Raw genomic sequence first — 25257 nt, 5'->3', positions numbered from 1 at the left:
TGTCATGTCAACAGATGTCAAATGCTGCTTAAATTGTGAAGCCTACTGCATCACTTATCAAGGTCTCTCATTCAATTAAAAAAATCAGAATTAACATAGCAATCTGTTTCCTTCTCTCACCATTGTGGGTACATGCTGAGATTGCTGCTAACTGATGTAAAACATGCAACTCATACCTTGATCTCTCCCTGACTTCTTTTTTTCTGATTTACACACGGATTGGAGGTGCACTGGACATGTTCACAGCAATCAATAAAACAGCTGCCCTGACTGAGGACTTTGAACCTCACCAGATACAAACGATTCATCCACAAGCACCACATATAATGCTCTGTATTTCTCTGAAATTTAAAACCTCATGTTTACTTCCCAGTGTAATTCCCACACCCAATTTAATGCTTGTTTAATATCCATACTATAACCAAGAAGGCTCTTTGAAGTCGCCTTCATAATTCTTTTTCAGTTAGAATTAAAAAATAATTGCAATATATTTAAGAGACACTAGAGGGAAGCCAAGATGTCTCAACAACCCTCCCTAATAATACTGCTTGCAGGCTTAAACCCTAAGTTAAAACCAAACATCCTTAACATGGTGTAGAAAATACAGGTTCTACTTACTGTGTTTAAAGATGCCAAACAAATGATTAATTTACAGGATGGCTCTGATGTTTCCTTTCCACTGGCACTCTGCATGCTGTGACACCCCAGGCTGTTCCCTCTCAGTGTTCCCTTGGTGATGCCGAGAGCCTGGAACTTTCACAGTTGTTAACACTTGACAGTAATCTCCTGAAGCATTCAGACAGTGTGATACTCGCTAATATACACTGTAAATACAAGTGGTGAATATGTTTGTGTGTTTTCTTCCTTATTTACCGGTTTGTTGCCAGCTGTCCCAGTAACTTCTACAGTGGTCATTTTTTTTTTGTTATTTTTTTGATGCCCATCACACCGATAAGGTCACCACAATCCCCAGTTAAACCTCCCTGTGTGTCCCTACACCAGCACTACAAAAAGGACTTACCTTCACCCAGAGTGCAGAGGTAAGACAGATAAAAATATGGTCTGAACAACTGGTTTTTATCCCTGCTCTGAACTGCAGTTATCAGGCACAGGACTTCTTCAGGGTACACAAAAACTCTGGTTATGTGATTAACTTCTCCTAAAGTCTCTCCTTCCCCTCTCTCAACCTCTCACACGGCCATCCACGTTTGTTCCCAAACAAGCAACTGTTTACCCCTTGGTCACTGTCTCCAGTCTAGGCTGACTTTATATCCTCACTTGTTATTTTACAATAGGGGTGCCCTGGAACTTTGTCCCCTGGCCATCAATTCTGTGAAATCAGCATTGCTTTATTTTGCCCGTGGCATGCTTCAGTTTCTCAATCCTGATGTCTGTTTGGAAACGACGCAAATCAGGGCTAACCATGCACACATTTACCTTAACATATCTGTTTATCTTCACTCCCCAGCAAAAGGGGTAACAAAACAAAAACAAAAAAAACCATTTGATATACAAAATAAGCTGATGGTAACACAATGCCAAAAATAGCTTATTATGTTAAGTGCAAGGGAGAAAAGCCTTTATATAAAGCTTGATTGCAACAACATCTCAATTTACCAGCTTAAATACAAGACTTGCATTAAAATATTTCTTCGGATACATCTCTGGCTATAAGGTGGTTTTTAAATTTATATACACATATCCAGTTGTAACACTTGACAGTAGTCTCATGAAGCATTCAAAGAGTATAACTTGGTAAGTATACACTGTAGATATGAGTGCTTAATGTATGTATGATTTCTTTCTTCAAGGGTTTGTAACATTTTGTTGAGTACTAGCCTCAGACAGGTGACCAGCCACCTGATACAGTATAATACCCCCAAGCCCTTCCCTCAAGTCCCACAGTCTTTGCTTCCACAGCTCACTGGATCCAGATGGTATTGCCTCTTTCTGGTCTGCGAGACTCCACTGTCAGTTCTCCAAAAGTAGAGAAAAACTGCTCCATTTCCTTCTGCAGCATATCATTCCTCTTCTCTGCATCCTCCTTCGCCCGCTCTGCGTTACGCATTTTGATTTCCACCATGGTGAACTTCTTCCGCTCTTGATCCAGCTCCTCATGCAGGGCCATCATTTCAGTCTCCAGGGTGAGATTCCTCTGCTCCAGGCTATATGAAGGAAATAAAAGCAGACAGCTCTTGAGCAGCACTCCCCACTCACTCAAGCAGAAATGCACACCACCAACAATTTATATACGTCTTTTCATTTCTAAAGCTTAGACTGAATTTCTGATAGCATATCTACAAACCATGGCTTCATCCATGAACTGCTCTCACAGGGAAAGCTCTTTGGCAGTTTGTTAAAAAAATACTTTCGTCTCTTTGGTAGCTCATTTAGAAAATGCCTTTGAACAGCAAAAGGCACAGAAGCAAACAGCTCCATCTAATTCTCCAGAAGAAGGCTAACTATTCCCTTTACTTCCCAAAGTGTTGACACCCAGCTGCTGCTAGTTGCAGTAGTGTTACCTACAAGGTCAGAATTGTGCCCTGAACGCCTTTGTTTCACTGCTAATCTCCTTTCTTCAGCTGACCTGCCTGCTGTATCTATTTGCCAATATGGACCTGCATGTATCTGTAAATATGGGTGTTATGGAGTTCAGTAAAGTGAGGTCCTACACCTGTGTCACGGAAACCCCAGGCACACCTACAGGTTGGGCAGAGAAGAGACTGAGAGCAGCCCTGCTGAGGAGAATTTGGGAGTGATGGTTGATGAAAAAAAATCAACATGAGCTGGTGATGTGTGCCCACAGCCCAGAAAGCCAATAATTGTATCCTGGACTGCATCCAGAGCAGCGTGGCCAGGAGGGTGAGAGAAGGGATTCTTCCCCTCTGTTCTGCTCTCGTGAGATCCCACCTGGAATACTGTGTCCAGCTCTGGTGTTCCCAACATAAGAAGGACATGGACCTGTTGGAGCAAGTCCAGAGGAGGACCAGGAAGTTGCAAGAGGACTGGAGCATTTCCCCTCCAAAGACAGGCTGATAAAGTTTGGGCTGTTCAGCCTGGTGAAGGGAAGGTTGTATGGAGATCTCATTGCAGCCTTCCAGTATCTGAAGGGGGCCCTTCATGAGGAACTGTAGTGATGGGACAATGGAGAATGGCTTCAGACTGGAAGACAGTAGGTTTAGATCAAATGTTTGGAAGAAATTATTCACTGTGATGGTGCTGAGGCACTGGCACAGCTTGCCCAGAGAAGCTGTGGATGCCCCATCCCTGGCAGTGTTCAAAGCCAGGCTGGATGGGGCTCTGATCAATTTGGTCTGGTGGGAGGTGTGCCTGCCCAATGCAGAGGGTTGGAACTGCATGATCTTTAAGGTCCATCCCATGATGTTAGTAGTGCTAAACACAGCACATATACTAAACTGTACATGAAGTGCTCTACTACACTGCACGCAATGCTGGAAATAGTGACGTGAGTGAAAGACTGCAACACTGTGTGCTGTACTTTCACTGGCAGCTGCTGCTGCCAGCAACTCTCACATTGTGATCTATGACTTGCAGTGCCAGAGGTACCAGTGCACAGAACTGCTGTGTAACTGAGGTGAGAACAGAAAATCCTGAACAGCTTGACTGAAGAACCTTTATAACAAAGAGAGCACATTCAGCTCTGCACTACTGAGTGCACTAATTAACACTAAGCCCAGACTTCGGGGTGATTCACTGATCATTACAACCACCCATCCCAGTAACCTTGCTCTGTATGAGCACAGTCTGCACTGTCTGTGGACAATGACATATCCCTCTCTTGCCCTCTTTTAGCAGGTCTGAGCTTTGAAGGAAAGGCTCAGCAGCAGAGCAAAGACAGGATGATGAGTAGAGGTAACTCCTAGATGCTGCACTTTCTCAAGAGGAATGAGGACCGTGAAGTAGTTCAGCAGTCTCCTCAGCCCCAAAAATTACGAGTGGAATATGCCACAACATTGCTTTCACTGGAAGGTGACTCTCAGTTGCTTTTCTCTCGAGAATAGGCATGAACTAATGGAACCACTCTGAGAGCCTACTGATTTTGTTAATTAGATTTTATACACTCACAAGGTTCTGGCTTTACTTTTGACACCAAGAGGATAGCGTGTCACAACCATGGCAAACAGCTGCTCTGAAAAATACTCTGGATCAGAGTATCACTGAAGCAACGTCAACACTGAAAGATGACAAACCCATTGGCAATCACCTAGCGAGTGACTCAGCAGTGACTGCAGCTAGCGCAAGTCACGAGAGGAAAACCTTGTATTAACTCTGCAAAAGGCAGTCAGATGGCAGAGCGCCGAACCATCTTACCTTTTTATCCTTGTCTCATATTCTAGTTTTTGCTTGGCCATTTCTTGCTTCAAGCTGGACACCAGGCTGTGCAAAGCACTGTGGTTGTTGGTACTGTTGGGCACAAACGTTTCACTGTTATCACTGCTGCTGGTGGCTCGGCTGCTATGGCCCCCCACACTCCTCCTGTCACTTTTGTTCTCATAGTCACCCGGGTTAGAGAGGTCTTCATGTGGCGGCCCATCCAGCACAGAGTCTTCAAAGTTACCCGCATAAAAGTCCTGCTCGGGGCAGGTGGTGGTGGATGAGCGACAGGAGTTGGAGTGCTCCGGGAGGGATATTTCACACGAGGACGTGGACCAGGTGGCACTGTCCACGCTCTGTTTGTCATCAGAGTTCACCATGGAGAACTGCTGGTGGACATTGTCGTAGGTGGAAAGCCTGTTGTGCTGGCCTGACTCGCCCACTGATGGCTCCCTCTGCTTGTTGTCCCTCAGAGTGACAAAGCCATTGGGCACCCATCCCGGGCTCCGGCTGCCCAGGGTGCTGCTGTGCCCGTCGGTGCTGGACACGCCCATGCGCACCCCTCCGTTCTGCACGCTCTGTGTCCCCATCTTGGTCACCGGCCCCTTCAGGGACGACGTTCTCCTGGCTTGCAGGGAGCAGTTTGGTAAGGTCTGGCTCTTCTCCGGGCCCTCCACAGAGCTGCTGAAGGACCCGTTGGTGACTATGCCGCTACCTTTATTAAAAGCGGGATTTTTTTTCACCATGAGTGGCGGGCTCCTGGTGACATCTGCTTTCTGGATGCTGTTCCTGGGGCTATTTGTCTTGCTGCCTGGCAGAGCAGTCGGAGACTCACAGTCCATGCTTCCCCTTTGGGGAGACTCGGGCGTGTCCCAAGAGCAGCGCCTCACTGCCGTCTCCTTTGTATTGTTGTTCTCTTTGTTCTGCAGCTGCCCTGCAGTGGTTTTCTTTGGAATTTCGTTGTTGTTGTTGTTGCACACCTCAGGTCCCATCTGAGGGTCTATATCCTTGGGAAACAGCTCTTCATGTTTGCTAATCATCACTGACATGAGCTGCTGGACTACTACTGTACCTGAAAGGGGACACCAAGCACGTGGTTGTGAATGGTCTGTTTTATTTAAGGCATAAATATATATTTATCTACCAGATTCCACAAATACTTAGCAAACATTCAGCTTATACAAACATTGACACAATGCACTCATCTGTGTAACACCCTGAATGTTTAACAAGGCTAAGTGCCTCTTGGCTACAGGGCCACATCAGCATTATCCCTTCCTTCCATCACACCGTGCCAGCAACAGACCCCTAAAAACAACGGGAACATTTGCAAAGAAGCTGTTACTGTGACAGTAACTGCATCCCATGAAGACCACAGGAGGAGATAATGAGCAGAACATGGTATCATCATTCTAAATGATGGCTTTCCACTCAATGTAGTGAACATTTTAAAACCAAAATCTCATTCTGGCACAGCACTTGTGTTTGGTAGTTTAACAGTAAACGGGCAGGCAAGGGATTTGCACTGCTGGAACAGATATTTTAGTCTTCTGAAGCAAAACAGTACAGTAATGAGACAGAATTAATTTAATGTGAATGCATTTAACCACTCCATGGTGAGACTATATGCAGCCAGAGAACTCTGCCACATTACAGCACACTCTGGAAGTAATGCAGCACCACAGCTTGCTGCTTCCTGTAATAGATGGCCACCTTTCCTCTACAAGACCAGCCCCTTGGTGTGCACACCACTTGTCTGCGCTGTAATTTACACACTAGCATTTAGAACTTGACTTGGTATGATAAGGATGTGCGACTCTACTTTGCTAAGCAGACCCTCAATAAGGTTTATTAAGAATATTTCAGGAACAAGGTCAAGGCAGTTGTAACAACCACCTCATTTTTAAACTGCTAAAAAGCTTTCAGAGGCATGCTGTGCTCTTCTCATCAATAAATTCCCACTGTGCAGAATCATTTCACATGAACTCCTTTGTAATACTCTGGATTTTATATCCCACCCTTTTAAAACAGAAGTACTAAGAGTCAATTCAATGTGGGTACTTAACATCTTTTTTAGGTGTTCTCATTTGTTTGTTTGCTGAGGTAAAATGATACTTTAAAACTAGGCAGTAGGAAAAGTCACTTAGCTAATCCCTGGCACACTTAGCTTCATTTTTTTCTGAGAACATTACCTGTTGTGTGCAGAACTTTACTAGAAAAACATTGCTTTGCCCTCAGGCAACTTTCATGACTGCATTTAACAGGAAAAAATTTCCCTATAGCTGGAATTCTGAAGGAGATCTCTGCTGACTCAAACAAAACCAACTCCTCATCCCCATCATAAAGATATGGCTCCCCACAGCTACATGTTTTATTTTCAATGATTGTGCAAGAAAAGCACTCTGTATCTTCCAAAAGGCAAAGAGAAATGATGAAGGGTGGCCATGAGCACCAATGTGTAGTCTTTGTTCAAAGTCCCCATACATTTAAATATGTGTAGCCCAATTGCAAATCAGCACTGTCTTACGTCAAATCTTACAGTTATGCTTAAAAGAGGTCATCAATCTGTTTAATCAAACCTGTTCCTCATAATTTAAAAAGATGTATGTGTTTTCCTACAGAGACTGTAGTATCCATCCTGTTTCCTCCAACAGGTACCATCATATTAATTCTAGGGCTGTTGATAAGCAGGCTGGAGAGCTGCTCAGACAGTATCCACAGATTTCATACATGATTTGGAAATGCCATGTTTCTGTTCACAACAACACAGTCATTGTCATAAGAATTAAAAAGAAGGAGAAAAAGTAAGGCTTCAGAAAAACAAGTGAATGAACAAAGTACAGAAGGAATTGTATGTGAGAAGAGAAAAAACACCATAGTCATAGGAAAAGAGTAATTCCATACCCTATCAAATAAACTACGAAAACTGCTATTTTTGAATTTTCAGTGCAGTCTGTGTACAGCCCTAATTTTCAAGAAGTTATGTAAATCCTACATATGTTTGATGTTTGATGGCAGAAAAGGCATTGTGTACTTCATGCAGAGTTAAAGTCACAAAGACTAAGACTAGAAGGAAGGAATAGGAGGACATTCTCACATCCGTATTTTTGTCTTAATCACAACAAAATGCTAGAGCTGAACATGGCCCTAAGTGAGAGCATGCAGCTGGTAAATTGATTCCTGTTGTTCAGGAAGGCATGTAATACACAACTGCCTTGTGGGGGTTCTACATGGGTCACTGCAGAGTGAACTTGAGCTTTTTCTTGTCCTCAAGAACCACAGGTGAAATATTAACTGCACTCCAACTGCATGTGCTGAGTAAGAACATGCCATACTTGCAGGAAGTTTTGAGAGAGAAGATCCATGTTTAGTGAACCTGCCAAGGCAGAACAATCTCATGCAAAGTCTGTTTGCAATGCTGCAAGTTTCAGTACCTTTCATAGTAACTCACAAAATTTAAACCAAAATCTCATTCAGGTTGAAAATTTGTGTCTCTACATAACATATATGGAACTTACTGCACATACTGCATGGACTGGTAATAAACCTAAAGACATTTCTTCTTTGCTCTTACAAGTTATGTACAGTAAGCTCACCCTCCATGATAGTCAGAGGATCTTCCACTTTGGGGCGCAGGATGTTGGGGCCAAAAACTGTAGCCAGGTTTTGCACACTCATTTTGTTTACACCTGAATACGACTGGACTTCATCAAGGAATCTGTGGGGAAGAAAGAGGTCCTTAAGGAACATGTAAGGAGGAAAATTAAGAAAAAAAAAAGTCAAATCACGGGATTGTTCCCTAACATAGTTTAAGTATTGCATTCCAAATACAAACAAAGCCAATAACTGCAGCTAGAAATGGAAAAGCAAGGTCTTATCCAGACGACAGACCATATTCACTTCTACTTTCTTGCACTCCTTGCCTGCTTATTAAAGAAAAGTCACAATCTTGATAGAGCAAATTGCTAATTAGTCATGCAGAAAACCTACCATTTTAGTACCTTCACTTAAGTTCTCCAGTCTCCAAGTGTGAGTAATGTTTTACCTTCAGGGCACATTCACAGACAGGTCTGTCTGTCAGCTCACACTTAAAAATACTATTGTGATATTCTTGCAAGAGCACTTACCTACAGATGTATTTCAGCAGATTGTAATTGACAGCTGGCAGGCTCTTCACTTGCTTCACCAGTTCTTTCAGGCCCTTTAAGAGGTTTAAGGAAAAATAGAGAGTGAGTAGGCACAGTTTTTCAATATTGTATTAGAGATTAAAAAAATGTCATCAATTGCAATTACAAGACAACAGACACACCACTGAAACTGCAGCATTAAATACAGGTTATGATCAGAACAGCTTGTAGAACCCATTTTGGATTAGGTTAACATGGATTAGCTCTGGAAGAACAAGAAAATAAGTATCTTGGTCTCATCATGTTTTTTCTTTTTCTTTCATTCTTTCTTTTATTGACCAGCAGCTCCATTCCTCCTGCTGATAACAAGGTTAAGCCTTCCAGGAACAGTTCTGGTTTAAACTAGATGGCATTTCCTACAAGAAACTACTTGGTTATTTTACCCAGTTCTGGTCCCTACTAGATTATGACTAATAAATTACTCCTGATTTGACAGTAAGAGTTGAACAACAACCATCAAGACTCTTCCTTTTACAGTTCAGAGTCTAATCCATTAAAATACACATCTCTTCCATGCAGAATGGAAGCTATTGACTACAATGATGTTTACTTGAACTGGATTCAGTGACGTGCAACAAATACAGCTAAGGTTATTCTACACACCTTTATTAAGAATTCCCAAGGACCCAGGTGGCAACAATTTTCATACAAAACCTGCTTCAATTAATAGATGCTCATTTAAATTAGGACAGCTGCCAGCTTCTCTCCTCCTGAAAACTGCAACAGCCTTTTATTTCATCCTACTTGAGTTACCAACTCACCGTTTCTTCCTCCTTGCTGAGCATTTTGGCACAGGAAAGAAAATCTTCGTATTTTGCATATGGTACAACTGGTTCTGGGAGCTCCCTTAGGTACAGCTTGAGCAGTGAAGCCACGGTGTGCACATCTGTGTTGCTGTTGGGGTGGAATACAAGAAGTCATTAATGTGAATCAGGATGATACTGTGAGACTGACAAGCTAAAACCTGCCACTTTTCCACTCTCACCCCACATTTTACTCATCAGCAATATATACATTTACAAACCCTACCTGTAATCTGGTTTTTGTTGGATTTTTTTTTTTGTCCTATAAAGAACTCAGGATACCCACAGGCAAATGTCTGTCAACTCTAGTGATTTATTACCATAAATAATTACACATAAGGCACTGTTTGCAGAGGCAGGTATGGAGGAGATAGATCCTGCCTCTTGTTGACAAGCATCTCCCTTCAGACATGCGAAATTCATCTTAAATGACACTATTCGTTTTCACCTGAGCTAGAAACAAGGCATTCACACACTGGGAATTTTTCTCCTACCAGAGATGGCCCCAGCCCCCAAAACATGCCCAGTGTGTCTCAATTCCATTTTATTACCACGTCCTCTGCTACCAGTATTCAGGAAGCAGGTTTTAAAGGAAACCATATATACCACAGGTATTTAGTTGAAGTCTACCTACTGGAATTACAGCTCTTTCCCTGACATTCATCTTTTTCCTATGGGCTCCCACTAAATGACTACTGTGCCTTTTAGCTGTACTCTAACACTAAAAACCTGGATATACTTTAGACTCAGAACCACAAATCCCTGGGAAATGAATTTTAGCTCTATCCTGTGCCAAATAAGCTGAGGAACCAAACAGAAAATGTCTGAATGCTTGCAGAACAGGTAACATTACAGGGCCAACAGACCAAGACCTGATGTGACATGTAACTGCATTTGCAGAAATTAAAGGTTTCTTTGGATACAGCTAGTAGGAGCCTCAGCTGTTTATCAGGCACACTAAAAGTAACACAGGGAGAAGGGCTGCAATCACAAGTTCAGACAATGCAATCACGCTTGCTTTAATGTTTCTGTGGCGGGTAAAGTTACACTCCGCTAACTTAAAAGTACTTATCTGAAAAAAAAGTAAGTAGAAATTAGATATAAGGCACAAGTTAGCATGAAGAAATCTCTCTAGCCTTCTGTCTGGCTCCATCCCTGGGTTTAGCTACTCAGGCATTTATTCAAATCCTTACTGGAATGTTCTACATGTTTTCCCTGGTTCAGATAAAGAATTGTACTGCAAGCTGCTATCTTTCCCTCCGATTTCTGAAAAATCACAGAAGGGGGCCCTATATTTTGCTCATTTCATGAATAAGAAACAGAAAACACACATACGTGCCTACAATGTGCATTATTATTATTAGTATTTTCTTGAAGACTTCACACATGGAGTATTTTTTTAAACTCACAGTGCCTCAAAGGGAGCCATTGGTATTTGACACACTTAAGCTTTACTAGAGGTATGTTAATCATTATTTTGGAATAATCTGTTAAAACAGTAATGGCTTTTACGAAGTTAAATCTTAACAGGAATGGTGGGAACAACCTTAGAGTAATGTGGTATGGTATGTCAGAAGAAGAGAGATGATGAAGCACTGTATATGTTTAAATGTTCACCACCACCAAATTCCTCAAAATGAACACGCAGAAAATTTCTAATTCCAACATGAACAATTCCCAGCCCAAATTCCAAAAAGCATTTTCTGGAGAAACTCTACAAAAACACCAATGCAAACCCACATTTTTAAAGAAAGTTCAAATTCTAATCTCCTGATTGCAATCCCCTGTTGTAAAGTAGCTTGAATTCAAAACAGTGTTTACCTACCCACCACACTTTTTGGATACATATATAACAAATGTGGGTAACTACTAGCATGAAACTCGGTATTATTGTACTCTTTTATGAGATTTCAAATGCTAGCTGAGATTTGGCCTCTAACCTTTCTGTACTACCTATTCTCAATTCAGCACTGATCGTCTTTTTGAAGGTTTTATTATTACTGCTTTTTTTATTTGAACAAGGAAACGCCTCACACTTTGCTGAAGGATTTAACCACATCTTTACAGAGTCTATTTGCATAAAACTGAAGAGCTCTTTCCAAAATACAATAATCAAACAGGCTAAGTGAGGGAAATTACTGAAGAGCAAATTAGAAGTCAACACACAGGTGTCTCAGTAAGGGGATTACACAGTAATATCCTCCCTTCTCTGTACTGCCAGGATCATGCTTCATGTAGTATGTAAGAGTAATTTTACACCAGTCCTTGCTGTGGAATACTTGTTCCTAGAGGGCACAGCAGCTGAAGGATAAGAAGGCTGAAGAAGTGGACAGAAGCCTTGAAAATGAATGCAATTTATAAACTTTTTTATTCGGTGTGAAGTACTGTTAGGTTATCACTGCAAGAGGTAAACTGAGTGCCAAAAATGGTGGGTCTAGCACAGAAGAACTGAGAGTGAAACAGAGAGGCAGGATGCTGAGGAGGAAGGAAACTGGAAAGGTTTGCTCCCAAGCTCTCAAATTAACTTCCTGAAGCATATGCTGTATTTAAAAGTATATAGAAAGGTGTTTCATAAAATGGGATTACAAACCCAGGTCGCAATCAGCAGATAGAGACATATATACAATAGTTATTATTATTATTATCATCATCATTATTATCATTATTATTTTCCAAGGCAATACCACAGACTGCCACGAGATGGTGGAGTTGCAAAGTAAGATTTTGGAACATCTGATATTTTTTTTCCCTTAACTATACTGGACCACTTCTTAGGATTTACTCTATGTGTACAGAAATTACCATACAGATTTGGGTATGCATTACCATACAGCACAAACAAAATATACACAATTTGTATACACAGACACACTACTTGCCAAGCTCTCTAAGAACTGGACTTTTAAATTCTGCTTATCAACATTTAGACCAAAGCTAGTAACTTTCTTTTTTGACTGCAACTGTGGCTATAAAAATGCCAATATTTTTATGACTAATGAGACTGTCTCTCAGAATCCAAGACTTGTTTAGATCTTGCAATGTAGTGTTTGGGTTTTTTTCACCTTTTTTTTAAATTACAGAGAAAAAATTTTAAAATGGCAGAATCCAGTCCTAATGCATCTGTATTTTGGGTGTTTCAGTCCACAAATACCACTAAGCACGTTTCAGCCACAAAGGACAGCTGTAGGTTTCAAAAAAGTGCTGAACTGGAGGACTAGGGGCATTTATTTCCCTTTTTAGTCTACGGTGTTCCATCCACAGTCCAAGTCAAATAACAGCATTTATTTCTGCCTTGAGGATAATTAGTGTAGTTTTTAAAACATGGATCCTTTGCAGACCTATGGAGGACCTCTTCCTCATGGACTTTTTTCAGCTAAAAGTGGTCAGATTAAGACAGGGCAGAATTCCCCCTTGAGCACTGTCCCTGCCTACATTCCAGAATCATTACAGCTACAGAAATTTAATGATTATACCTATCTTCATATTTCTTTTGCTATCTGACTGTGTAATATCAAAGTGTTTTATGATTACACGTTCATAATTAACATGATTAGAAGTATTCATTAATTTTTATTAAAATACAGTATGTCAATTCTGGCAGAAAATCCTCTGTTATCTAAATTAGAACAACTCTCATTAACCAAGCCAGACTTTCTCCAAGTGCACAATTACGAGCTTGAAATGGGAATGACGAAGCACAAAGTGGGGAACTGAATGCAACATAAAAAGCATCAGCAAGCTGAGAAACAGCTATTTTGGAATGTTGTGGTGGGAGGTCTGAGCAAAATGACTTATCTCACCCAAATACTAAACGGCATTCATGGTGGCATTTCCAAAGGAGCATCCCCCCACTCCAGCACTGTTCATGCACAGGCATGACAAATGCAGATGTGTCCCAGCCTCCCCTTAGTCATCACACTGCCCATACTCAAATCCCCATCCATCTGAACTTGGCCATCGATATCTCTCGCGGCGCGGCTGTTCTGACAGCACTTTCCTTTGTGATACCACAGACACCGTGCAAGTGGCTGTCAGACCGATTACACTCCCTGGAGTTTTTCACTCTCTCCACCATAAACAATATCCCTGAAGCCCAGCAGGTCACCAGAACCCCAGGCAGAAACTCAGAGCAGCAGACAGCGTGCTCACAGGGCTGGAGTCAGCGCTCCAGAGCACACAGCCAGCAAGCCCCTCGTAAACTCTGCGAGAGGAAGTATTAACAAGGCAAGGTCACATTACAAAAAGATTAATGCCCTGCCAAAAATAGCTCTAGATCATGATGGCACATAAACAGTTTGCACGAAGAACAAACAGTAGGGAACAACAAGCTGTGAGGCTGTAATTCAATTTAGGAGTCCTGGTAATAAAACAAAGGAGAACATTACAGTTTGTGTACCAGTTTGACTGATTTTGGGAGACAGGTTTTGGTCCAGAAATTCAAAGGTCAGGTTAACTTAATGTGCTATGTGATTTTTCTTCCCCTCTGTGGGTATCTTCAAAGCATTACTCTATATAATTTTCCTACATAATGTAGGGATCTAGTACAAGCCTGTGCCTCATTTAAGTACCAGATTAAATTTTGCCTACAACTTGTGAAACATGTATGAAAGCATTTACCAGTCTGGCTCTAGTATAAATTAACAACTGATCTCTATTCTTGTTTTTTGGTTTAGACAGAGAAATAAACCAAACCTATCCTGCTCCTTTGTCCTTGTGCTCACCATTTTTACAAAGCATGCTACCTTCCACAGTCCACAAGGAATAGTGAAGATGGGCAGACTCTATTTCCAAGTTAAATACCAACTGCAGTAATTGTAACAGCAGCCAATTTATGCAGGTTTATAAAGGCTTTGAATACAGCAATGAAGACAGAAATTTAGCACAAAGAAAAAGACAAACTCTATGGGCAAGGATGTTAAAAAATTACCTCAAAAAATACAGATCCTTAAAGAAAGAGACACAGGTGCTTTCAGGTAAGGTGGGCAGAGGTCTAAAAAACAGATGGGCTCCCTCTAGGAGAAAGATCTACCAGCTCCACTGAATATACTGGTAATTATTTTCTCTTGGTAGATTGTTCAGAAAAACGGTTAAGTTTCTCCAAGATTTTTCAGGGATTTCAAGCATATGTAAAAACTTGGAAACCCAAAGCAAATAACCTACCTGCTCTTGTTTACTGGAAGAAAAGCCACGAAGTTTGCAACCCAGAAAAGAATACTTGAAAAAAAAAATCACTCTCTCAGACCTTGCACATAGTAGCAAAATGTCATCCTTTCTTAAAGGTGACCATGGCTGCCTAAGAAATCATTTATCTCTGGCAAAGGGAATATGTAGCTGCCTTGTCTTTCTTTTTTTCTTTTTTTTAATTGGAGCTGACAAACCATTTCTGAAACTGAAATTCATGCAAAGTAAATACAAATGTTCATTCACTGCCAATAACTAAAAACACTCTGAGGACACCAAACCTAACTAAAAACACAACAGGACACCAATTAAGCTGATTTAATGACCCTTGCATCACACTAGATATGTCTCCTAACGTGTATTTAATTGCTAGACTAGGTCTTTAAGCTGTGCCATATGCAGAGGTTATTTCTGCTAGCTGGTTAGAATAAGGGCTGGAATTGGAAAGGACATGGAAGTGGGTCCAGAGGCATAGCTGATGAGCAGATTGAGAGGATCAGGGAAGAAAGTCTGGAACCAGCAGAAACAAACAGGAATTTTCACAGGCCTAAGGCCATTTGTGTTTGGCAGGAACAAGCTTTTGAGTAGACTTCATTTCACATAAAAATGTGGAGTTTTAGGGATTACTGTGCCTTGCCAGTAGGAAGGCATACAAAGCCCTTTCTTTGTGGGAAACTATCTGCTTCTGAACAAATTTCCTATGAACAGGCTTGGATCTGGAAAACAAAGAACAATTTTTGCAACCAGTGTTCTCTACTCGCCATCTGTAGAGGGCCAATGTAGCCTGCAGCCCCACTATGGCACATCCTGTTTCCTGCATGCACCAAAATTTTAAGGCATTCTTTGCCTCTGGAAGAGAAGAAGAATTGTGCATGTGCTCCTTCTCACCTCACTTTGGCACTGTCTTACTTTGCTCCAACAATCCCAGTGATTAAATGCACAGGAACATAGCAGTTTTACATTCTGGATCATTTGCCTCCAGCGAATAAGCCACTGAATAATTTCCCAGCCATCACAGACTACTAACTTAGGTACCTTTTCCTCAGCTGACTGCAATGGTGACCAGAGCAGTAACTTTTTTTTAATTAGTATTTGTTTCAGTGACATTTCAAATATTTTTTCTCCCTGAGCAATCTTGTCTCACATGTCATCTGGTAGTAATTGTGACGAACAACAGATGGGAAGAGACAATATAAAAAAAGAAATCCAATTTTGTACCTCTCCTAGGTAAAAACTGAGGAACAAATCCTTATGCAATTTTCCTTACACAGTGTCATATTCTCGGTGCTAATTTCACAGAACAAATGGTCATAATTCACTTTGTGTCATTACAAATGTATGATTTGTAAAGGAGATGAGGGACTTTATGAGTAAAACATAAGCCACACAAGAAGGAAGAAGTAAATACCCCCAAGGGCAAAGAAAATGGATTCCCTGGAGGGGGGCAATTTTACACAGAGGTGGAGCTGTACTGGAAATACCAGGGATATTTCAAATAGTAGCAAGCATGAGTGATTGCCTAATTACACTGCTAGTTCCTTAAAGCAAATTTCACAATATGTGCAGATAGATTCAGAGGGAGTGAGGTATTTATTGATTTTTGTTTCTAAACTGACACAATTTTGAGGCATTGTGTTTTTCTTCACACGAAAGGCCTCAGCAGTTTTCAGCTGCAGCAGCTGCACCTCACCTTTCCAATACTGCAAGAAATAATTATGTTCTAGTTTTATAAGAGGGAGCCTGGGGTGTTGGATGTTTCAGATCAGACAGGGTTTTCTCAGTCTGTGAGACTGAAAAATTTTAAACACTTGTTCCCTTTTCATACACGATTCTTCAGCAATATCTTATTCCAACAATAAGATAAATATCAAAATTAGTAAGTGAAGGTTTTTTCCACTGCATTTTTGTAATTCACTTCAGTATTGGAACACCCAGCTACTAACTCATGTGAAAGCAACCATTTCTCAGACATGCTTTATGTTTCAAAATATGGCTGCATTTCCTTTTGAGTGAAGCTATTCCCCTTCTTGTTTCTAATTTGCTTTATTCACTCTGCTTGTGCCTGTTCTGTGGTCTTCTGTGCCAAGGAGGTGCAGACAGGAAGGCAAGAGGGGAGAAAGAAGGGCAAGGTCTCCACAGAACTGTGGACAGCAGCTGGACTCTGGGCCAGAGAGCAGATCTGTGACTCTGAACTCCACCTCCCAGCACCTGTACAGTGATTTAAGGTGTGCAACCATCTTAATGCACAGATGACATTTTAAAGGAGCACTGACTATGGGTGTATGATCTGACCTTTGGTTTTGCTTTTAATTCTATGTTATTTATTTTACTGAATTGGCTATGAAGGCACGAGGAGAAGAATAATTATTTAACAACAATTTATCACATAAAAATATACACAAGCCTACACATACATTTCAAAGCATCTTCACGTGTTCTAAAGTGTTTGTCTGACTTAGGCACACTTGCAAATGGAAAAAAACGTGAGTGTGAAAAATGGCAAACTCCTCAAACATCAGCTCTTTGTGTTAGTTCCAGCACTGATGACAGCAGCCAGTCTTTCTCCCTGCCAGAGCCAGTGACCCAGCACTCCTACAGAAGTGTGACCTGTATTCCATTGTGTTCCATGCCCCAGGAACAAAAATGTCAGCTCTGCTCTAACTGCAAAAATCTCTGTTACTATTGATGTAAATTAATAGAGAGAACCTGGGTGGCTTTTCATGATGGGACTTTTGGCTAATAATATCATGTAATTACATATTAAACACAGTGGATCTAGAGGTTCACAAGAAAAAGTAAGCATGCCTAATGTGTGTGGCTTTTTCTTTCTCTACAGCACTTTCCATACTATGGCCACTTTCCAAGAGCTCAGCTTGTTGAAGAGGCTGCATCAAACTGGAGTCCAGGCTGTTTTTCAGCACAATGAAAGTTTGCCCCAAACCAAGGTCATCACACAGGTACTCTATGAACACCGGGACATGAACTTCATCTCAAGAATTTACAAATATAACAACAGGTTAGAGGAAAAAAGCAGATGCCCAATGGAAACTATGCAGAGATCAGAGCAGAGTTTGTCTCTTGACTTCTGGACCACTGCTACACCTGAATCACACCTCTCCAAACTCAAATGTGAAAAAGTAAACAGGAGAAGTACCCTGTGTAAGACTCGGGGATGTACAAGGTCAGTGTTCTATAAATTCTGAGCTTCAGAAGCAGAACTGCAGGACCAGAGATTTACAGGCAGCTCCTGCTGATGTTTCTAATTGCTAGAGTAGAAATTACCTGCATCCTTCACAGCAGTAGCATATAAAATCTCTTCTCCTTTTCATCTGCTAAAGCTCAGCCAGCATACCTGTTCGTGGGGCTCATTAGTCTGTGCTACAGATGTTGCTAGATAACCTTGGAAAAAAATTACTGCGGCTGAGCCCTGGTCTCATTTGTTTGGAGTATTTAGAACTTATGCACTTCCTTCAAGCTGTACCTCTCAGTGGGGTGTTCAGTACATCATCTTACCATAGTTCAGGGTGGCTTGTTTTCTTAAGCATTTCCTCCACAATTATTTGGTTTACAGGCACAGAAAAAATAACCTTTTGTTTCTGCCATTTGCCTACTCTTTGGTAGAAATGACATTATCAGTAATATTTATCACAATGTCCAAGTAAGGAAATGTACCCAGTAGATACTTCTTTACCATTTTAAAATAAACGACATGGTATTTGAACAGTGAGTGAGCATGCCATAAACATTTATCAGCTAACACAGTCACTTCCCATAGTCCTCTGGCTCCAGAAAGCCATTTACTCATCAATTATCCTAACTCACCTTCAAACGAGAAACGAATAAACCTCATAGGAAGATAAGTCACTTTTCCAGGGCATTATAAATTCTTTTCTTTTAAAGTGAGGGTTGGGACTTAGAAACTGTTGGAGATGAAAGAGCACTACAGGTGTCTGCCTTCTGTGCATCTGATGCCCAAACCTTCAAGCTTAATGAATCTGCTCACTTCACAGGAACAGGGAATGGAGGCGCCTAAATTATTTCCAGTAATCGGGTTTGAATTATGGCATGTTTTTGCACTAAAAGATCAAGCTACACTTTCCTTCCTGTTACTTGGATTGCTATCAGACAAAGGTCTCACATAATAAATGCAATCTGCCTCTTCCTCCTAATTCCCACTGGGCCCACAACTGCAGTGAAGCATCCCGATGCTGCTGTGGGGGTGTGTTGTGGATGTCACTTAGGGCACATGCTGAGGACAACCACTGGCTAACAGCCTCTTGAATTGGGATTTCATGACCATCATGCTAATTCTGGTCAGAGTTAAAAGGTCTGTGTGGCACTCATAATCCACTGGTTCTGGTTCTCTCCCTGCACACTCTGGGTATGAGACTACTGCTATCAATGCTTACAGAAGACAGTACAAAAATCACAGGAGACTACAATTACTTACAGGAGAGTAAAGTCATACCCAGCTGTGTGAACAGGACCAGGTTTTCCTTGGCCCAGAAACTCTCATTAACTCTGTAAAACTGCATAAATATTGGAATACAGATCAGACCTGGACCCTCAAGACCACATAGGTTTGTTGTTATGGTCAGAGTGACTTTTATTTTAAGACCAAAGGCCCAAAATTATAAAGAAATGCATGAAAATATACTTCCTTTCCAAGTCAGTTTTATAGATAACAGAACACACTGAGATTGGTGATAATAGAAATTCTTCCTTTGTGGAACTGACTAAATGCCAGCATCACCACTGCATTTCAAATGATATTAAGATCAAGGCAATCCAGATATTTTTGATTAAGCCAAAACATTAGCAATACTTCTCTTAACCAGCTTCTCACAAAAGGAAATTCTCCAGAAACACTTTGAAATCAGACATCAAAGTCAGAACAAAAAAAAGAAGACATTTCAGAGCGGTAATAGGAAACACACAGAGAAACCTACAACAACATGTCATTCTATCTGCTGCTGCCACGTGTTTTACAGCACCGTGGGTCAGCCAGCCCAGCACACCGCCTCCTGCCTCGGCTGCAGGGAGTGGGCAACAGCTGCAGGGCTTTACCTGTCAAAGGAAGGCTTTTCTCCACAGTCAAAGGCATCCTGTAGCTCCTTGACGAGATTAGCCTGCCCAGGCAGTCGGAAAAGGCCCTCTTCCTTCAGCCCCCGCTGGCGGATGAAGTCCACGCACTGCTCCACCAGCATGGGAGCCAGGCGGTTCCCATAGCGCTTCTCGTACCGCACGGTGTCTTCCAGCTTCTGCCCAAAAATTCCTGCACCAAAAAGAGACCTCGGACTCAGCTGAGCATCATAAACACATCTGAGGAGCCCACGCCTTCTGTTACAACCCACGCGATTTGCAGGTCACTCAAATGCCTTGCCAAAGTTTCATAAAGAACTAACATTTCTATTATTTATACTTTTGACTCAATAACTAAATTTTTGTGATCTGCAGTGTAGTACTAACTATCTAACTAAAAACTACTACTTGAAATTATGAAGGAAGAAGAAGACAGAAAGAGACAACACCCAAAATAAAACCCCTCACCATGTGAAATTACACGCTTCTATTCTAATTACACACTTGTGACTCTAACTCCATCACCCAAACTCAGAAGCCTTCTCTGAGGCCTGAAGTCAAAAGCTGTGTTTTCTTGGGGGTCAGTGCCAGAAAGCACAGAAAGCTCAAACCTCCCAACATCATGATGTTCCAACATCAACCAACTCCTTCCTTAAGAATAAAATGCTCAGTTTCATCATTGACACTCTTCTGGAAATACAGTGCTGACATATTTTCCAACAATGCTAAGAAACATTATTTAAAATAAAATACTGTAAATTACTTGTGAGACAACAGGCACAGGAAACACGGAAATAACACAAACAGGTTTTACTGTCACAAAACTTCTGATTCAAAAGTGCCGCATCCCCATCTTTTTTGATTTATGCCTAATTATTAAGTACCTCCTGTATCAGTTCCAAAGACATATAAACACTATCTGTTTATATAACACACGGAGGGAAAAGTATTTATAAATATAATTCAGCCATTTGGTAACTACGAAATGAAATTATTATTTTGTTCTCCAGATAGACAATGATAAATCCATTATGCATTACCAACTGCATTATCACCATCTGCTTTAGCAATAATAAATTTTGCGTATGGAAAGAAGTTCCTGACATGAAAGGTGAAACATGCCAGATAAACTGCAGGAAACCTGAATTCATCCTTAAGCTCAGAAGAAAATGGAGGCTTTTTGACAGAATTAATTTTAACCCTGATCTGAGGGTATCAGTGCTACTGCTGGAACGACAGCTACTCCTTCCAGCTGATTTTGCCTCTCCTTTCAAAGTGCAGAGCAGCACAATAATGTTCAGGCATGTCATCCGTGCTGGAAGCTCTCTCTTGAGACCACCACTTGCTGAACAGTACTAGGGCTGAAGCAAGGCAATCCAATTTCTATATATAGCAAGACAATGAATAGTTCTAAGGCAGTCACGATCAGAAATTAAAGACCAAATGACTACTTCGCTTTTGCAATGACATACGCTCTAAAGTATAAAGCAAAAAGAGGCAGTAAATTGTGCCCTTCACTGAGCACACTGTTCCTGTTGGTTTTAAAAATATAAAATATTCAACAAGAAAAACAGAGTTGTTTTGGTTTGCTTTTTCTAAAAAAAGCCCAAGATTGAGCTAGACAGCTTTTGATTTTGATCTAAAACTTAATTCACTCACAGATTAAAATTCAGATTGAAGCATCCATCTGGGTAACCTTTAATGTGTACATTTTTCCCTTAACACAAAGGTAACTTACACTTCAGCTGTAGGTAGGACAGCTATCTTGCAAACGCTCAAGGATGTAGGGCAAGTCTCAAGTTAACCATATGGAAGGTCTGGGGTTTGTAGTTAAAAGCAATCATTTTTACTGTAGCACAGGAAGCAACTGGAGAGAGTAAATGATGTCCTGCTAAGACATCCAGAGAGTCTCTGAGATGCAGAGCAGTGTATTTTGTGATTGCCATGGTACCCACACTTGGGGATGCCAAAACCAGCAGTAGGTAAGGAGAATGAACATCACACAGTCACTCCTTATTAGCTCTCTTTTTTCATGCTGTACAAAACCCAAAGCCCAACAATTAGCAGTTAAAGAAGGAAGTTTTGTAATTTCAGAGTCAAGTTTAGGAGAATACTGACTGATGTAGCATCCACAAAATTTGGGGCCTTGAGGCTGGCAGAGGAGTTAAGTATGTGAAGTATGTTTTCTTAATTCTTGCATATCTTCCTAACCTCCTAAAAACTGACTATAAGGATGGGAGGAGTATTAACTGAATTTGTGTTTCCTGTATTTTTCCAAGTTAACAGTTGCAGCTGGTCAACACAAAGAAAATCTCCAAGTCCTTCCACTTGTTACACTCTCAGAGCAGTGGAATTAAGGAGGAAGGCCCACTCAAAGTCAATTAAAGGATCTGTGTGATTATGGGAGTCTGGGGATTCCAAAGTTGTTAATATAGGAGAAAGCTGCATTTCAGTGCCCTCCAGTCTGTCCCTTCTCCCTGCTCAACAAGCCTCATTTTCTCCTCAAAGCCTCTGCTCAAAGGGCAAGTGTTCTAGCTCCTCAACCCCTTAGCGATCCTTTGCCCAATGCACATTAGTATTATCTCCACCTCCTGGTTTTGGTGGGTTTTTGTTTGTTAAAGGATACAGTATTTGCAATATGGTCTAAAAATGTTAAGCACAAGATGTTAATCACTTTTCTCCTTCTGCTACCTCTCCTCCTGCTGATACTGCCCAGACTGCTGCCAAATGTTCCTTGCTGTCAGGTCCACTGCTGGCTTGTGTCCAGCTTACTGTCCTCCAGGGCACCCAGGTCCCTTTCTCAGAGCTGCTTCCCTGGGGTTATTCCTTCTTAGGTGCAGGACTGGGCCACCCTGCTCCAGTTTGCCCTATAAACACACAGCCTAAGCCTCCTTGTAAGAACACATGAGATGTCCTGGTTTTAAACACAAGACTTTTTGCCACTTTTCAAACAAAATACGATAGGATATTCCAATTATACCACTACAATGTACACATAATTACAATTCATGCCTACTGACAGTACAATTAGCAGGAATAAGCGTTCTCCTACTGGCTGTATCTTCTTCTCACCATGCTAACTTTCTTTAATCAGTAATGTGCATATTGCTGCTTCCATTTGTAGGAGAGAGTAAGTTCTTAGACCTACCAGAGTGCTTTGAAACTCCTATTAGTAATGACACACTACAGTTAAAACACATCACTTTCTATTAATGCATTTTTTGGATGCTGCCTTTTTTTTAGTTCATTTTAAAGTCGGTTTTCAAAGCACATCTAATAGATACTGAAAAAAATCAGAATAAGGGCATTTTGTGCAGTGGGAGCAAAACTCTTACTTATATTATTACAAATTGCTGATGCACCACAACACAAATTGTACTGAAAACAGGTGGGAATCAGAAAGCACTAAGATGTCTGCAACTGGAATTAAACACTATTTTTCATTTTGTTTGGCATTGGCATTAAACTCAGGCAGGCTTGGGTTGGTGTCTAAGTGCAGGTTGAACAAGATTCTCCAAAAGAAGCATTTCCTCCACCTAACTAACATAGAACACTGCACCAGGCAGCACTTGGCCATGAAATGAATCAGTCATGATAAGCCTGCACAAATATTGACTTGAAGTTACAGACTTGCTGATGCCTTATGGCAAAAGTGCTCTGTTGCCAGGGGCAGAAATGTGACAACTCTACTGCCACATCATGTTGCCATAGCTTCTACCTGGCTCATCATCCTTCTGGTGTCTCCTGGGTAAGGTGTACCTTCTTCCACTGCCCCTCTCTAATGCTTTTATCCCCTCTCATGCCACAACGAACTGCTACAGAGATGCTGCAGATGAACAGGCTACCAGCATTAAGAGGTTGATTATTTGGCATTCCCGTGAAAACTGCAGTTCCATAATATTTGGCAGAGAAAAGGATGAACACTATCAGCTGTAATTGGTAATTATTTGCACCTTTACAAAAAAGAAAGGAAAAGACAGTCCCAGTTATGGAGACTAGATTGTCTCCGTGATTTTGGTTATAATCTCAAATATTGTTTCTTAAATTTCCACTACAGTAACTAAACAAGAACATCTCTGTTGGAGAAAGAAGTAAAAGAAAGCCCTCATAACTCATGTTGTAATCCAAACTGAAGTGGCTCCTCTTAAATCTCTATGTCTCCAAAATCCAGAAATGCACAAATGCACAAGAGCTGACCTGTGGCTTGGTTTATCCTTGGGATAGGGTGCCAGAGGAGAAACAAATAAATCAACAAGAACTCGTAAGATTCAGATAGCATTGGCTTGGCTTCCCCACAGCTGGTGAAAGCCAGAGAAATGCACAGGATCCAGTTCTGACCAGTCATTAGATTTAATCAGCACAACTGCTTTTTCAGAGAGCCGTTGCAGGTCTGTAAAGCTATATCCAATTAAGCCAAGACCACGCATAACATCAAAGAGGAAAATCACATGCTAGTAAAGGGCATGCTGAGCAGTTATTCATTAACTAGAACATTCCCGTGGCAAAAGTTTTGTAAACACTTTCAGAAAGTGGGTTTCAATGCTTAACAGATACCCAAAAACCTTATAAAAAACCACAGTGCTATTTGCAAATTCTGCATATGTCTTCTCAAGAGTTGTGGAAACACAGAGGTTACTTTTCATGGTGCATAGTCACAGTTAAGAGTATGGCTTTAATATCTAAGAATGCTATTAGTCAATGATTTCCTCAGCTAACTGAACACAGGAAGGCATCATATCTAAAGTCTATGGACTTTTGATTCAGGAGGAAAAAAAAGGAGAAAAATCTAGGTGGCCACTCCATAAGGAATGGGTTGAAATAAGGAATATCTCAAAAAAGCCCACCTGCCACTCTAGATCTACCACAGCACATGCATTCAGTGGGCCAGAAGGTTTCAGACAGCAAAAGGCACTGAGGGCTGATGCTTTCATAGGTGGCCCACACCTGTACATGTGCAGCAAAGGATCAAGGGATCCTGGTGCTTCCAAAACAATTTGAGGCTTCCTGGGCTGTACTGATCAGAAAAGGTCAGTTAAGGTTAAAGAAACTGATCTCATTTTAGAATCTGGATGCAAATTTTAAACAGCTCTTCATTCTTCATCAGTAATTCATTGACAGAAAATAACAGATCAGATGCATGGCTTTCAACAGCAGGGCTGGGAACCAAGATTCTGGAATAACACAAAGAAGTGGCTGTCATGGCCACCTAATAAGGAGTTTTTAATTATTATTTCCTATCAGCTTTCTGCTCAGATGCTCCCCAGCAGTAAGTGCTGTTTTGAGTGGATCAAAGACAGGGAGTATTTTCTTCTTCTCTACAGAATTCTGTAATGTACAGGAGAGAAAAAAACTCCACCAAAACCAGTGGTAGCACGACTTTGTTGCTGCCTGAATGATTTTCTTCTCCTTAACACTTCTCCCAACCCCACAGTCAGAGAGAAGGTAAGATAAACTCCCACCCTGGAGTTTAGAACCTTTGCACACCTCAATAACCTGCTTGCAAAAACTACTCTGATATAAGAGCAGAATTAGATACAGGAAAGGAAAGAAGACAATCTTGAAAACATCACCAGGAACTTGTCACAGTTGATCGTATCAGAGCCTGCACTATTTCTCTAGCCACAGCCAATGCCACTTCCTTCTCCACAACTCTGTCCACCCAAATTCAC

At 41.2% G+C, this 25257-nt stretch overlaps 1 protein-coding gene across 5 annotated transcripts in view; it reads right to left on the bottom strand.

The window, feature by feature from the left end:
• Positions 1 to 1432: 1432 nt before the first annotated feature.
• Positions 1433 to 25257, bottom strand: part of ARHGAP24 (Rho GTPase activating protein 24) — a 181287-nt gene continuing 157462 nt past the window's right edge. For all 5 annotated transcript variants that reach the window (XM_014880576.2, XM_088164050.1, XM_088164051.1 and 2 more), the window contains 6 exons: positions 19574 to 19781; positions 9284 to 9416; positions 8463 to 8536; positions 7932 to 8053; positions 4333 to 5407; positions 1433 to 2165 (listed from right to left, as the gene is read on the bottom strand). In XM_014880576.2, the coding sequence (XP_014736062.2) occupies positions 1922 to 2165; positions 4333 to 5407; positions 7932 to 8053; positions 8463 to 8536; positions 9284 to 9416; positions 19574 to 19781 (1856 nt within the window). In that variant the 3' untranslated portion in view covers positions 1433 to 1921. The remainder of the gene's footprint in view (positions 2166 to 4332; positions 5408 to 7931; positions 8054 to 8462; positions 8537 to 9283; positions 9417 to 19573; positions 19782 to 25257) is intronic.

This window comes from Sturnus vulgaris, chromosome 4, assembly GCF_052056855.1.
Source record: "Sturnus vulgaris isolate bStuVul1 chromosome 4, bStuVul1.hap1, whole genome shotgun sequence".
Taxonomy (NCBI): domain Eukaryota; kingdom Metazoa; phylum Chordata; class Aves; order Passeriformes; family Sturnidae; genus Sturnus; species Sturnus vulgaris.
The sequence above is the reverse complement of the archived record's forward strand: the minus strand, read 5'-3'. Positions and strand labels throughout refer to the sequence as shown.